At 66.5% G+C, this 13105-nt stretch overlaps 1 protein-coding gene across 8 annotated transcripts in view; it reads right to left on the reverse strand.

Moving 5' to 3' along the window:
• The window catches only part of SHC1 (SHC adaptor protein 1), a 23134-nt gene continuing 10029 nt past the window's right edge, over positions 1–13105 (reverse strand). For 6 of the 8 annotated variants that reach the window (XM_026658122.2, XM_026658120.2, XM_026658118.1 and 3 more), the window contains 12 exons: positions 9946–10107; positions 7110–7180; positions 6269–6332; positions 5321–5440; positions 4910–4963; positions 4475–4526; positions 4037–4163; positions 3655–3826; positions 3197–3257; positions 2594–2758; positions 2209–2471; positions 1–1831 (listed from right to left, as the gene is read on the reverse strand). In XM_026658122.2, the coding sequence (XP_026513907.1) occupies positions 1703–1831; positions 2209–2471; positions 2594–2758; positions 3197–3257; positions 3655–3826; positions 4037–4163; positions 4475–4526; positions 4910–4963; positions 5321–5440; positions 6269–6332; positions 7110–7180; positions 9946–10107 (1440 nt within the window). In that variant the 3' untranslated portion in view covers positions 1–1702. Of the gene's footprint in view, positions 1832–2208; positions 2472–2593; positions 2759–3196; positions 3258–3654; positions 3827–4036; positions 4164–4474; positions 4527–4909; positions 4964–5320; positions 5441–6268; positions 6333–7109; positions 7181–9945; positions 11874–13105 lie in introns of those variants that run through there. The other 2 variants (XM_024203139.3, XM_024203138.3) reach the window with 2 other exon arrangements.

A 13105-nucleotide genomic window follows, 5' to 3' on the forward strand; every position in this document is an offset into this window, starting at 1 on the left:
TTAAAGAAATACTAACTTTAATAATAACCATCCAATTCCTTTGGTATAATCAAGACCTGGTAACAAATCAAACCCATATAAAGGAGAAAGAGAGAAGGGGGAGGGGAGAAAGCAAAACCCTCCCCCCTCTGAGCCCAGGCTGACTCCTCTCGGGGGAGCAGGAGGCGTGAGGGGGAGGGTTACACTTTGGCGTCAGAGTAGAACAATGTGCATGCAACACTGGGATCCCCCCACACCGTGCAGACCCAGGGGCGGGCAGGCTTCATGCCCTGCAGGGAGAGGGCTCACCTGCCACTGCAGCAGAGCCTGGGAAGCCCAGGAGGCTGCTCCCGGCGGACACTGCTTAGCGCTGGCTGGGGAGCAGCAGCAGGGCTCAGGCCAGCTGTCTTGTCCCCTGATGTGGGGAGTTCTGGTTCCCCCCTTCCGGCTGCAATCTTGTTGGGTGCTACGTGCTTCCTTTGGCTGCGTGGTTGGCCCAGACCGAGCTGGAGTACAGGGAACTGGCTGTGACACCCTGCCCAAGGGGCAGAAGGGCGTAGTGTATAGCACTGCTCCCCTCCAAGGGCAGGGGGGCCAAGGGGCTCTTGCCCGCTTATGGAGAACCCCATTTACCCCATCTCATTTCCATCCATGCCCCTCCCTGGACACAGGCTGGGAGTTGCCTTCCAGGATGAGGAGTGGGACTGTGAGCAGCCTGCTGCAGAAGGGGCCACCTGAGCTCTGCTTCCAGCCAGCAGGACAGGCGGGACCAGGCCTGGCTGTGGCCTCTGGGAGCCTTGCGTGAGGACAGGGGCTGTGCTCCCAGGGTGGGCTGACTGCTCTCCCTAGCCCGCCCCAGGGCCAACTGCTTTGCATAAGTATCTGGGACCTGTGGAGGGTCAAGGCACAGAGTTAATACGTAAAGTGATCGGGTACATTCGGTGTGCGGCCGGCCCAGCCTTGGGCTTCGCAGAGCAGAGGGCCGGGTTCACCTGGGGAGGGCAGGGGGCCCTCCACTCCCACCCTCTGGGGAAAATCTCCCTTGTTCTCGCTCTGTGCAGCAAGAGCCATGGCGCTGCTCTGTGGTGCGGGTGGCTCTCCCAAAGGGATCACGCAGGTGGTGCCACCCATGGGTGCTGGCCCCTAGGGATTGCAGGGGAACGGCAGATGAGAATCCAGCCCTTCCCTGCTGGGGTGAGCTGCCTCTCGGGGAGGGCGGGGGCCAGGAGCGCTCTGCAACCTCCAGACAGGCAGGCCTCTGAGCCAATAGGATTGACCCTCACCTTCCTCACAGAGGCTCAGCAGGCACTCGGCGGTCAGGGCAGGCTCCCTCCCACCCGCCCTGCCCGAGGGGGGGGATGAACGCGGGGCGAGGGCGAGTGTGTGTGGTTGCAATTGGCCTTCGGAGCAGTGCACACAGCCGCCCAGGCTGGAGTTTGGTGCTAGCAGAGGTGGAGCTGTGGCTGGTGCAGCTCCCTGGATGCAGAAACAGGCCCCCGCCCTCTGCCCAGCCCCGGCTCCCCCGGCCACCTCCACCTCTGCTCTGTCTCCGGAGGGGCTGGTGTGAGCCCAGGGAGTCTGAGCTCATGGCGGAGAGACGGGGAGCCCCAGGGCCTCCTGGGGAAGCAGCGGCTGAAACAGTCCAAGAGCCCTGCTGGCAGAGAGGGGATGAGCAGGCCAGGGTGGGCAGGGCCTGGGGGGCTCCGCCGAGGCCACCCACGCCTCACAGTCTCCTCTCCACGGGCTGCTGTAGGCACAGCTCGCTGCCCGCCGAGATGATGGGCAGGTGATTGTCCATGTGGTAGCTGATCAGGTGACTGACGCTCTCAAAGCGATGATCCTTCGTCCGCACCTGCAGGGGCCAGAAACGGGGCTCAGGGGATGGCCAGGAAGTGGGTGGAACCAGGAGGCACGTGCGCCCTCTTGTGACCAAATGAGACATGGCAGCACAAACCTCGCAGAGAGGTTCCCTTGCAGGACCTGGCTGAGGCATCTCCAGGAGGGAGGGGTGGCCATACCCACCTCTGGCGGGGGGGCGACTAAGGGCCCATGGGGCTGAGCGGGAGCCAAGGCTGGAGCTGGGCAGGGCTCCTGTCAATCGTTCTCACACACAAGGACCCAGGAGCCCATGGGGGGCAGCCCAGCCGGCACCCCAGCTCTTCCCTCGAGCGCCAAGCCTGTAGGACTGGGGAAGGGAGCCCCCCCGCCATGGCCCCAGGGCCGACTCACCACTCCCTCGGGGTCGACCAGCAGCAGGTGCTTGGGCTGCCCGCCCTGCAGCCCGGTCAGCACGTACTGGCCCGGTGTGGTGGTGCTCTCCCGCACCAGGAAGTCCCCGTTCACCTTCAGCAGCTTCTCCGCCTCCTTGCGGCTCATCTTCCCGTGGTACCAGGGCTCCCGCCGCAGCTGCTCCTCCATGGAGGCCAGGAGCTGGGCCGGCGGCAGCCCCACCGGCACCGTGGGCGGGACACGCAGGGCGTCCTCGAAGGGCTCTGCGGGGGGAGAGGAGCAGGGGTTGGATGGACACAGAGCCCACACCCACGCCACGCAGAGCCAGTCAATGCCAGCCCAGAGCTGGGGCAGATGCCAGCAGGACGGGCCAACCGCCACTCACTCATGTCGAAGAGGTCTCGCTGGGCACTGCCGTTGGCCGTGCCCGGGATGCTGGCGGCAGAGGCCTGGCGCGACCTGTCCAGGTTCTGCACGTTGACGTAGGACGGGTCGTCAAACAGATCGGTGCGGAGGGCTGGGCCGGCGCCGGGGGCGTATTTATCCCTTCCTGCATGGAGGGGAGCTGCAGTTAGCAGGGCTTGCCAGCCCGAGAGCCAGACCTCCCCCGCCACCTCAGCTACAGGGTCCAACACCCCCCTGCTGGGCCTTGGGTTACCCCAGGGACTGCCGGCAGAGACCCCAGCTGGGGGCAGCCCCGCACTCTGCTGGGATCCCTTGATTTGCTCCATGTGATCCTGGCAAGCCCAAAGATGATGCAGAACCGGCCCCAGGGACATGAAAGCCCTGGGGCATTCGGCTCCCGGCCTTGGCACACACAGGGGATGCTCAGAGATTAGCCTGTCCCACTGCGGAGGGCAGCCGGGAGGCAATGCTAGAGCTGGCACTGCCGCGCGGGGCAGTGAGGTGTCCGAGCCGCGCCGTGCCAGGCGGCCCCCCCAGCAGGTGGGCGAGGGAGCCTGTGGCACAGCTGTGTGTGGTCCGGTACCTTGGGCAGGAGGGTGCTGCTTCCGGGGGTCGTGCTCTGCGCTGGACATCTGGCCCACAGGCTGCAGGAGGAAGAGACAGGCGGTGAGTAGCCAAGGCTCAGACTGCTCCCTTCTCCTCCCCGTGCCCACAGCGCCCAGCTCCATGGCCTCCAGCCTGACCATCTGCCACCCATCCTGTTCCGACTGCTGACTGGCAACAGGCAGTGTCCCCTGTGCATGGACGTACCCTGCCAGGTCTCACCCTGGGGTCTGACCAAGCAAGAGGGACTCATTGGCCAGGTGGCCCCAGGCCCGCAGCTCAGCCCTGAGTTGCTTCCCCTCTTTCTGGCCGCACCCTGGGGATGGCAGCTCCCCCCCGAGCTGGCACCAAGGGACCCGCCTGGCACGGCCCTGGGAAGGGGTGCAGTGGGACGAGCTGGTGGGAGCGACACCCTCGCCCCCCACGAGCAGTGCTTACCAGCGTTGCCCCCAGGTGATTGGGCGTCTGTGCCACGCTGGCGCCGTCACGCAGCCGCATGTCCACCACGCCCCCGAGGGGTGGCTCTTTGCCGGGGAAGTCGTTGTAGTACTGGTGGTCCGATGGCTCTTCTTCCTCCTCGTCCCAGGCCGAGCCGTCAAACCCAGCCATCCTAGGGGGTAGGGAGCACTAGGTGAGCGGCAATGCGCCCCAGCTCTGCCGCGCTCCCCCCGCTGGCTCAGTACCCGGCGCCTCACCAAGGGCACTGGTGTTCCTTGTCTCAGCCAGTGCATCCTGCCCAGAGCCCCGCCAGCCGCCCAGGGAGCTCCAGGTGTTCCCCCACCCTGCAGCACCCTTCTGAGGCACTGCCTCCCCCCCATACCTGTCATGGGGAGTTACGAGCTTTGGGGGGTTTTTCAAGTACTGCTTGAAGCGCAGCTCGAAGGCCTGTCCAATGGTGCTGATCACGTCCTGCGCCAGGCCCTCGGGGCACTCCAGGATATGGCAGGCTGGAGGGGGAACAAAGGCAGGGCTCAGAGCGAGGGACCTCGCATGCGTACGTACGCACACGCACACGGCACTGCCAGGCTCTCGTTACACCCACCCCTGGCAGCAGGGCCCCAGCAAAGCAACTGCTGCTGCAGGCCCAGAGCCAGTCAGGGCGTCTCTGCGAGCGCAGCCTGGGGAGTGCAGGGGGGCGGCCAACCCAGCTCTCGTGGCCCCGGCTGGCTGGGGGATAGCGCGGGGCCGAGGCAGGCATCCAGCAGCAGTGGGGTTAATGGCTGCGCCAGCCGGCCAGGAAATGGCACGAGTCACTCACCTCTCTGATTGACGGGGTCTTTGGCAACGTAGGCAACGTACTCTGCAGTGTCCTGTGGGGGAGATGCAGCGGGTGAGGTGGTGGCAGCACAGGTGCTGGGGGGGGGGGCGCACCACCCCTACCCGTCGCCCACAGCCTAGTGCTCAGCACACCGATGCCAGTCCCAGTGTGAGGATGAGAGGCCAGGGGGATGTCCCAGGGCACCAGCCCGGCCCTGCTTTGCTAGCCAGCCCTGTTGGCGCGGCTCACCCCTGCTGGGGCAGTAAGGGGGGTGCCGGCCAGATGCAGGGGCTTGGGTCAGAACGGCACCACGAGTGGGCCAGCCGAGGGGGAGAGCCCCCCTCCCCCCTGAGGGAGCCCTGGGCGGAGGTGGAATGGAGCCCAGCCATCAGGGGAACCTGGACACGGAGCAAAGGCCCCCAGCTGCTTACTCACCGGGTCCCCCCCTGAGGCGAAGGAGATGGATTGCATGTGATGGTTGGCGATGATCTGTGGGGAAGAGAGAGCCGTTGGTTAGACACAGCACCCGGCTGCTCTGCCCAGCCAGGGATGCCTGTGGGGGGGAGGTACCCCCAGTGACGTGGGGTCTCCACTTGGCCTTTGGACACCCCCCCGGAGCTGGCAGCCATGGACCTGCCCTGCACAGTGCCCCGTATTGTGGCGTCATGGGCCTGGGTCGAACCAGTGACCTTCTGCAGGGGGCCCAGCACACAGGGTGCAAGGGGCAGGCCTGGCCTGTGTCCCCCAGGTAGACAGGGAGCGGAGCTGCAGACTGGGTAGGCAGGGGCGGGTTGCTCCCCAACCAGAGCAGGCGGGGAGGGTGCTCTGGGCCCCGGCGAGTCTCACCTGTTTGCAGTCGGACGCCATGAGGTTGAGGCTGCTGGTGGAGATTGTGAGGGTGATGGGCATGCCGGCAAACTTGAGGTTGCTCTTGCCCAGGATGGAGTTCAGTGAGCGGCCGCAGGGCTGCGGAAGCAAAAGACCGTCCGCTAGGGGGCTGGGGCCGAGACCCCCCCTCACTGCCCAGGTGGGCCCCCGAGCGCCCAGGGCTCAGCACTTCGCATCTACCACCCCCAGGCAGCCCCAGGCCTGGCACGGAGCGACCTGGGAGCCTCTCCACAGCAGAGTGCGCCAAGGCCCTGGGCTCAGTCACACCAGCTCCCTCGCAGCCCGGCCCCCGTGCAGGCCCCACCGTCCCAGAAAGGCAGCAGCCCAGCCCCTCCGGCCTGGCTTAGTACTCGATCTCCCCCCACCTCACATCCATTAACCAGCAGCAGGGCGCCCTGTGCACTGAGCGGGGGAAGCCTCGCTCCTCCATTAGCGCCAGACAGGGCCGCTATTGATCAGCCCCCCGCAGCGGGGGGCCTATCCCAGCCCAGCCGTGGCTGCCATCCCACTGCCAGGGGCAGCCACAGGGGCTGGAGGCTCCTGCTCCAATAGATGAGGGGGGGAGCAGGGGGATGCACGGGCACCCTCCCTTCCCCCTCTGCAAACACAAGGGCTTCTCAGCCCCCAGTTTCACCGCCGAAGCCTCCTGCCAGACACCAGCACTGCCTGATTCCTAGAACCCGGGGTCAAATCCCAGCTCTGACCCAGCTGAGCGGGGGCTGGTCCTTCCTGCCTCCCTGGGGCAAGTGGGTAAGAGCATAAGTGTGTGCGAGGCGAAGGAGCCAAGTCCTGGCCCTTTGCCTCTGCACCCCCACTCCTGGCCCCAGGGAGTCAGCGTCAGGACTGCCCAGACTCTGGGCTCCTGCTCCAACGGCCAGAGTGCACTGCCTTTCGGCCTGGCCTTACCTTCCTCCTCCGGACGGCTCCTTTGGCACCGGGCACTGCCTCGCACACCAGGCTGATCGCCTCCCTGCGGGGACCACAGGGCAAAGTCAGGGCAGCCCCAGGGAGCGGCCAGGCCCCAGCCACTTCCCCCGATGAGCCCCCCGCAGTAGCCCTTCCCTCAGGGCCCGGTGACACACAGACCCGAGTGCTGGGAGGGCAGGCACAGATGGGGTGAGCGAAGCTACAAGGAGACAGGCCCCTAGCCCAAGGCCTGGAAGCGGCTCTGCAAGGGGGATCGGCCCTGCCCCCCAAAGAGGGTGCAGTCGTTCATACACACGAGCCTTGCGCAAAGGGGCCAAGGGTCGTGGGCTGGGTGCAGAAAGGGGGCAGGGGCTGGGAAGGGACTCCCATCCTGAGAGTCCCCAAACCATCCTCTCCAGGCTGGCCCAGCGGGGCCCAGCCGGGGGGGGGGGGGGGGGGCGGGGGGGGGGGCCCGGCGGGGGGGGGGGGGGGGGGATGCGGCCGGGGCCTCCTTTGTCTGGCAGAGGCTGGAGCGAGCGTCTGGTTTCACTTGGAAGCACCGGTCTCCCTGGCACCGCCTCTGCAGCTGCCGTTCAGACCCCAGCATGCTCCTTGGCAGCTGCCACCCAGCAGCACCGGTGGGGGGCAGGGGCACCATGGGACATGCTCTGGGCCCAGAGTGGCTCCCGCCCTGCTCCCCCGAGCTCAGCTCAGCCGCAGGGCACTGGGTCAGAACCCACCCTCCGGGCCTGTAGGCATCAGCACAGGGGGTACGTGCGGGTGCACCTCCCAGCGTGAGGCCTCTCTGCCCACAGCCAGCGTCCGAGCGCCTGCGGCTCACCTGGTGACCTGAGTCCTGGTGTTGAAATCCAGCGCCCGCATGGACTGGAGAACTTCCACGCAGCCCATGTACTGAGAGAGAGAGAGTGAGAGAGCGCATCAGACGGCAGGATAGGGGTCAGCCCAATGGCACAGCCCAGCCCCTCCCGCCAGCCCCAATGCTGGCAGGCCCCTGCACCAGCTCAGCACTCGGGGCCCCCCCCAGCCCCACAGCTCTGTAGGGTGAGCTGCAGGGGTGGAACAGGGGCACTGGCTGGCCTCATCGAGGGCCATGCACGGCTCCCCACGACCCCCCGTGGGCTCACATGGGGAGGTGTGGAGCAGAAATACTACAGCGCTAAAGAACCCTCCTCCCTGTGTTTCTCTAGGGGAGGGTTCTGGGCTGGTGCCTGGCTCTGGGGCACCATCCCTGAGATGCCAACACCCCCCAGGCATCCCCTGGGGGATTTCACCACACAGATCCCAGCAAAACTGTGGTGCCAAACCCACCCCTGCTGCAGCTCAGCCACTGCACACACCCAGCCCCCAGCCCCAGGGCAGCTCAGCCACTGCACACGCCCGGCCCCAGGGCAGCTCAGCCACTGCACACGCCCGGCCCCAGGGCAGCTCAGCCACTGCACACACCCCTGGCCCCCGGCCCCAGGGCAGCTCAGTCACTGCACACACCCCTGGCCCCAGGGCAGCTCAGTCACTGCACACACCCAGCCCCCGGCTCCCGGACAGCTCAGCCACTGCACACGCCCGGCTCCCGGACAGCTCAGCCACTGCACACATCCAGCCCCCGGCCAGCTCAGTCACTGCACACACCCCTGGCCCCAGGGCAGCTCAGCCACTGCACACACCCCTGGCCCCAGGGCAGCTCAGCCACTGCACACATCCAGCCCCCAGCCCAGGCATCGCAGGGAGTTATTAGGAGGAACCCAGCATCCCTTGGGTGCCCCAAATGCATTGCACATACTCTAGACAGACACACCCAGGCTGTGAGCTGCGTCAGCAGAGCTTGCGGGGAGCAGGGGGCTGCCCGGCAGAGCTGGGTGTGGGAAGCTGAGCCCCCTTCCCCGGTCCTGCCCCAGCCCCCGAGGCAGCACTCAGTAGCAGGCACCAGGGTGGCCAGCCAAGCTGAAAAGCATGAGGCAAACAGGAAAAGGCCAGCCCAGCTGGTACGCAGGGGGAAGTGCCCCACCACGCCCGTGGCTCTGCAGGCTGAGCACACACCATGGAGGGAGACGGCCAGGAGGACCACGGCTGAGGGCGTCTCTCGGAGCAGAGAGCTGGGGTACTGTACTCTAGGCACATGCGAGTCTGGCTCGGTGCTGCCCTCTGCCGCATGGCACCAGTGCTGCGGTGCCAGTGTGGGAGGCTGACCAGCATGTCCTGGGGGCTGTCCCTAGGGCCCCGTGCAGGTTTTACGCAGCACCCATGGATTGGGTCCAGGTATGACCCCTCCTCATCAGTCACTGGGAGTGGACCACATCCACCCTGACTGAATTGGCCTTGCCAACACTGGTTCTCCCGTCTCTTCAGGTGCCAGTATATTTATGCCTGGCTCTGTAATTTTCACTCCATGCATCTGAAGAATTGGTTTTTTACCCACGAAAGCTTCTGCCCAAATAAATCTGTTAGTCTTTAAGGTGCCACCGGACTCCTCCTTGTGTGGGTATGGCTGGGCATGCCCCGTTCAAGGCACGTGGGGGTAAAGGGTGGTCCAGCAGATGGCGCAGCCCAGAGACTTTGATCCCAGCATGCAGTGCTCCACCTCCGCGCGAGTGGCCAGGCAGCAAAGCATGCTGGGAGCTGAAGTCTCCAGAGGCAGCTCCGACGAAGCCCCCCATTGCCAAACCAAACGTCCGTGGGACGGAGGGCAGGGGTCCCTGCATGGAGTGACCAGGGGTGCCGGGCACCACGGGAGGGACCCCCGGCTGGGAGCGGGTCTGACGGGCTGTGCTGGGTCACAGGCAGGGGGAAGGCTCCTGGCCACCTGCATCTGCTCGGCAAGTCCTCCGTGCCCGACAGGCTCCTGGCCCAGCGCACGAGGCTGCCTCGGGACACGGGCACCAGGGCTACTCAAGAGGCCGGTGCCAATGCAAGCGAGGGAGCCTGGCAACACTTCTCCATGGAGCAGCTGTGTGCTGGAGAGCTGCCTTGGGCTGACTGCCTCCTACAGCGCCCGTCTGCGGGCATCTGCCTGGCAGACTCGGAAGGCACGCTGATCCCAGCTGCCCCCACCCCGCCTGCCACACCACTCCACTCGCAGCAGCCGCCGGCCCAGGGGCTTAGAGACAACAGTGTGCCCCCGGGTGCCACCTGCGGCCCTCCGGAGGGGCAGCCAGCTGTGGCTGAGGTGCACGAAAGGCGAAGAAAACCCCACTGGGCACACAAAGGAAGCAGCTCCCCTCCCGGCCCGCAGAGGAGGGCCCCCCGGCAAGCAGGGGTTTGGAAATCTCAGGTGAAGGGCTGAGGCCCTGGACTCCCCGAGCAGCGGCACTGCAGAGCCACGCAGAGCCGGGCACTTGCGGGCCGCCCCCTCCATGCAGGCAATGACAGCGCCCCAGGGTTCAGAGACATGCCCTAACTGGCCCTCCCGTTGTCTCCCCTGAGCCCCATCCTGCTCCCTGGCCGCCCGGCATGGGCCCCCCAAGATCCGATCCTGGAGGGCAGTGCACAAAGGGAAAAGTGCCATCTGTGCTGGATCGGCAGGGCGAGCTCCCCACACACTGCCCTGCCCAGGGGCCTCTCTGCTGGGGCGGCTCAGGCAGCTGGGCCCCTACAGCCCCTCCCCGTCCGTGCCCTGCTCCCGGCCCCTCCCCCACCCCGCCAGGGCGCCCCGCTGCACTCACCCTGACGAGGTAGGAGACGCCGGGGCCCATGACCTTGTCGTCGGGGTGCAGCCAGCCGCGGGTGGGCTTATTGACGAAGCTGCCGTGGCGGGTCCATTCGTCGCCCCCGAGCTGGCCGCCTTCCACCCGCGTCTTCTTCCCGCAGCTCAGCTTGTTCATATCCTGGGGACAGACAGCGACAGGCCCTGCTGAATCGGGGCCGGGGGCAGCCGGCTCCCCGAGGCTCCCCGCCTCCTTCATGCCGACGGCCGAGAAGCTCCGCAGGCTGAGTAGGTTGGCGGGGTAGGAGAGCTTCAGGTTGGCCATTTTGGGGAAGAAGGAGCACAGGGTGGTGGGGCTGTCCTCGGACTCCGACGAGAGCTCCCCGATGGGCAGCATGGGGCTGAGGGAGGAGGAAGACAGGGAGCCGGGCAGGGACTGCATGGCGACGAGGGACTCCACTGGGGACCCTGGGGACCCCACGCCGGCCACTGCCTCCTCCAGGGAGGAGACTGACTCGTTCCGGAGGTGGCTGTATTTACTCTTCTGCAGCAGATCCATGCTGGAGGGGCTCGGGCGGGCCAATCCGGCTCCGGAGCAGGGAGCGAGGTGGCAGCCCCCTGGAGAGGCGAGGAGCCTAGGGCAGCCAGCACCCTGCAGAGCAGGAACTGCAGAAACATGGGGCTAGGCCAGCCCCCCTCCAGCGCAGCATGACCGCTGGGAGAGCCAGCCCCAGCAATCCCGGCACCAAGCCCCCAGCCAAAGGGACTCCGGGCGAGCGTCACCGGGAGCAGGCAGGAGGGAGCAGCAGCGTCTGTTCACAGTCAAAGCTCATCTCCCCGCGACACACAGCCCCGTGTGCACCGGCGCTCCCCGGGTCCGAGGAGCCAGCAGGCTCCCACTCGTTACAGCCAGTCAATAACAAGCAGCGTGGCGAGGACAGGACAGGGAGGGACACGCCGGTGCAGCCAGCTGGAGAGCAACCCCTGGCCCCTGCCCGATTCCAGCTCAGCTGCCGAGAGGAAGCAGGCGAGGCCGCTGGCTGCACCCGAGGGGGCCGTGTGCTCAGCAGCCCGGTGGGCGAGGCAGCCGGCGCCACAGGCTGAGCTGCTCCTCCACCTGTCAGGAGATCCTCAAGCCGTGCTGCCCAGAGACCATTGTCCAGTCCGGCGCCCCGCACCCTGCCACGCCGCCTGCCAGCACTCCCGGGCCTGCTGCGCCAGCCCCTGCCCCCAGCCCAGCTCCCGCCGTCACCAGCTAGCAGGAAATCAAAGGCATGAATATTTAAAGTCCGGAGACAAGGCAGCCACAGAGTGTGTTCCAGCCCAGCCCGGCTGCACTCCGGGCACCAGCCTGGAGCCGACGAGGCCCGCTCTGTGGGATTGGCGGGGGTCCCGTGGGCAAGGAGCGATGCGGCTGGCGCACGTGTCCAGCCAGGGCCTGGGGCCCCAGAGCCACAGAGAGGAGCAGGGAGCTGGGTGCTCCGGATCCGGGCGGGCAGGGCACAGGAAGCTGGTGCGTTCAGCCGGCCTCGGCCAGAGGTTCCCCAGCTGCCGGGAGCCGGGGAGGGAGCTGCTGCAGCCGCTGCTAATTGCTGCTGCTTCCTGCGCCGAGCTGGCTCTAAGTGACTGCGGCTCCCGGGAGAGGAGAGGGGGCTGCTGCCAATCGGAAGGGCAGTGCTGACTCACAGCCTCTGCCCACAGCCTGGGGGGGGGGGGGCTCGCTCGCTGGCTCCCTCCCGAAGGGGTGGGGTGGCAGGGAGTATCTAGAGCAGAAAATCAAGGTCATGGGCGTGGGGCGGAGCCAGAGCAGGGGGCTCTGCCTGCTGAGCACATGGGGGCAGCACAGACCGGGAGTGCCCTCTCTCTGCAGGGACCCGTGGGCCTGTGTGCCGGGCGGGGGCACCACAGCTCCCCGCACTCAGCCCTTTCCCCCATCCGGCCCAACGCCCCCCTGGGCACCAGCAGGGCCCCACAGCACAGAGCAAAGGGCTCCCCCAGCACCCCACTCCAAACTCCCCTTTCCGTGCTGTGCCCCAGATGCTCCGCCCCCCCGCTGTGGGTGGAGAGAGCCTTCTCCTCTGCAGCGCCTGCCACCCGCAGCAGCCGTTTGCAGACCCCACCGAACGTGCCCTTGCCCCCCTCAAACCTGCCAGTCTCTCTGAGCACCGAGCAAGCACAGAGCTTGTTCCAGCACTGCGGGTGCTGGGGGGCAGCACGCCGGGGCACGTTCTCCCACCCTTTGCGTGTCACTTTCACCCAGGCCCAAGCCCCAGGGAACGGCAGCCCCCCCTCCCCACTGCGTGCTGCTGCAGCCAGCCCTGGACATGGCAGCACTGGGCTGAGGCCAGAGGCCTCCGGGGCAGACTCGGGTCGGAGTTTGTACTAACTGAGGCGCGAGGGGGATACAATCAGCAACTTGCAAATTGGCAGCTCCCCACTAGGCCACAGACCCGTGTCTGGAGAACACGGCGCTCTCTAGCCCAGCGTACCCAGGCGAGGTGGGCAGTCCTCACTAGTGTTCACAGTTAATGCCCAATTTAGGCCACACCACTCAGAGCTATTGTTTCAGGCTCCCTGCAGACTCAGGACAACAGCTCTGCCTCAGGTCCATGTGAAACCCGTTGGCTGCTCTGCAGCCAGAAGGGCTGGAAACACAAGGGTTGGACTCCGTAGCAAACTGTGCTGGGCACCAAAGACCCTGGCTCCAGCACTGGACCCAACGCCCCTTCCGACCACTCTGGCTCTGAATGGAGGCTGAGAGGCCGGAGCTGAGCCCCGCAGGGCAGGACGGGTATTCCTGGGCGCTGCCGCCCCTCAAAGGAGAAGCATGAGTAAAACACTCCCAGAGCCAGACACATCGCAGGGGAGCTCCAGCTCTGAACCACGGAGCAGCATCACCTCGCCATGGCCACCCCCCCACCCCACCCCAGGTGTCAGCGCTTCCCAGTCGCTGTGCGAGCCCTGGCAGGCAGCCACGAGCAGTGAGGGAAATGGAAGTCTGGCCAAGGCTGGAAATCGCCTCCCGAGCGGAGCGCGAAGCATCGCAGAGGGGCTGCTGCTAACTATAGTAGGGAGGCTCAGCTGGTCTCCAGGAGCCACCAGCACCACAGGGGAGAGTCCCCTGTGTGCACCCCCCAGGGAGATCCCTGTGCGTGCCCCCATCCCCACCCCAGGGAGAT

Source organism: Terrapene carolina, unplaced genomic scaffold (genome assembly GCF_002925995.2).
Source record: "Terrapene carolina triunguis isolate 2854851 unplaced genomic scaffold, T_m_triunguis-2.0 Scaffold397, whole genome shotgun sequence".
NCBI lineage: Eukaryota > Metazoa > Chordata > Testudines > Emydidae > Terrapene > Terrapene triunguis.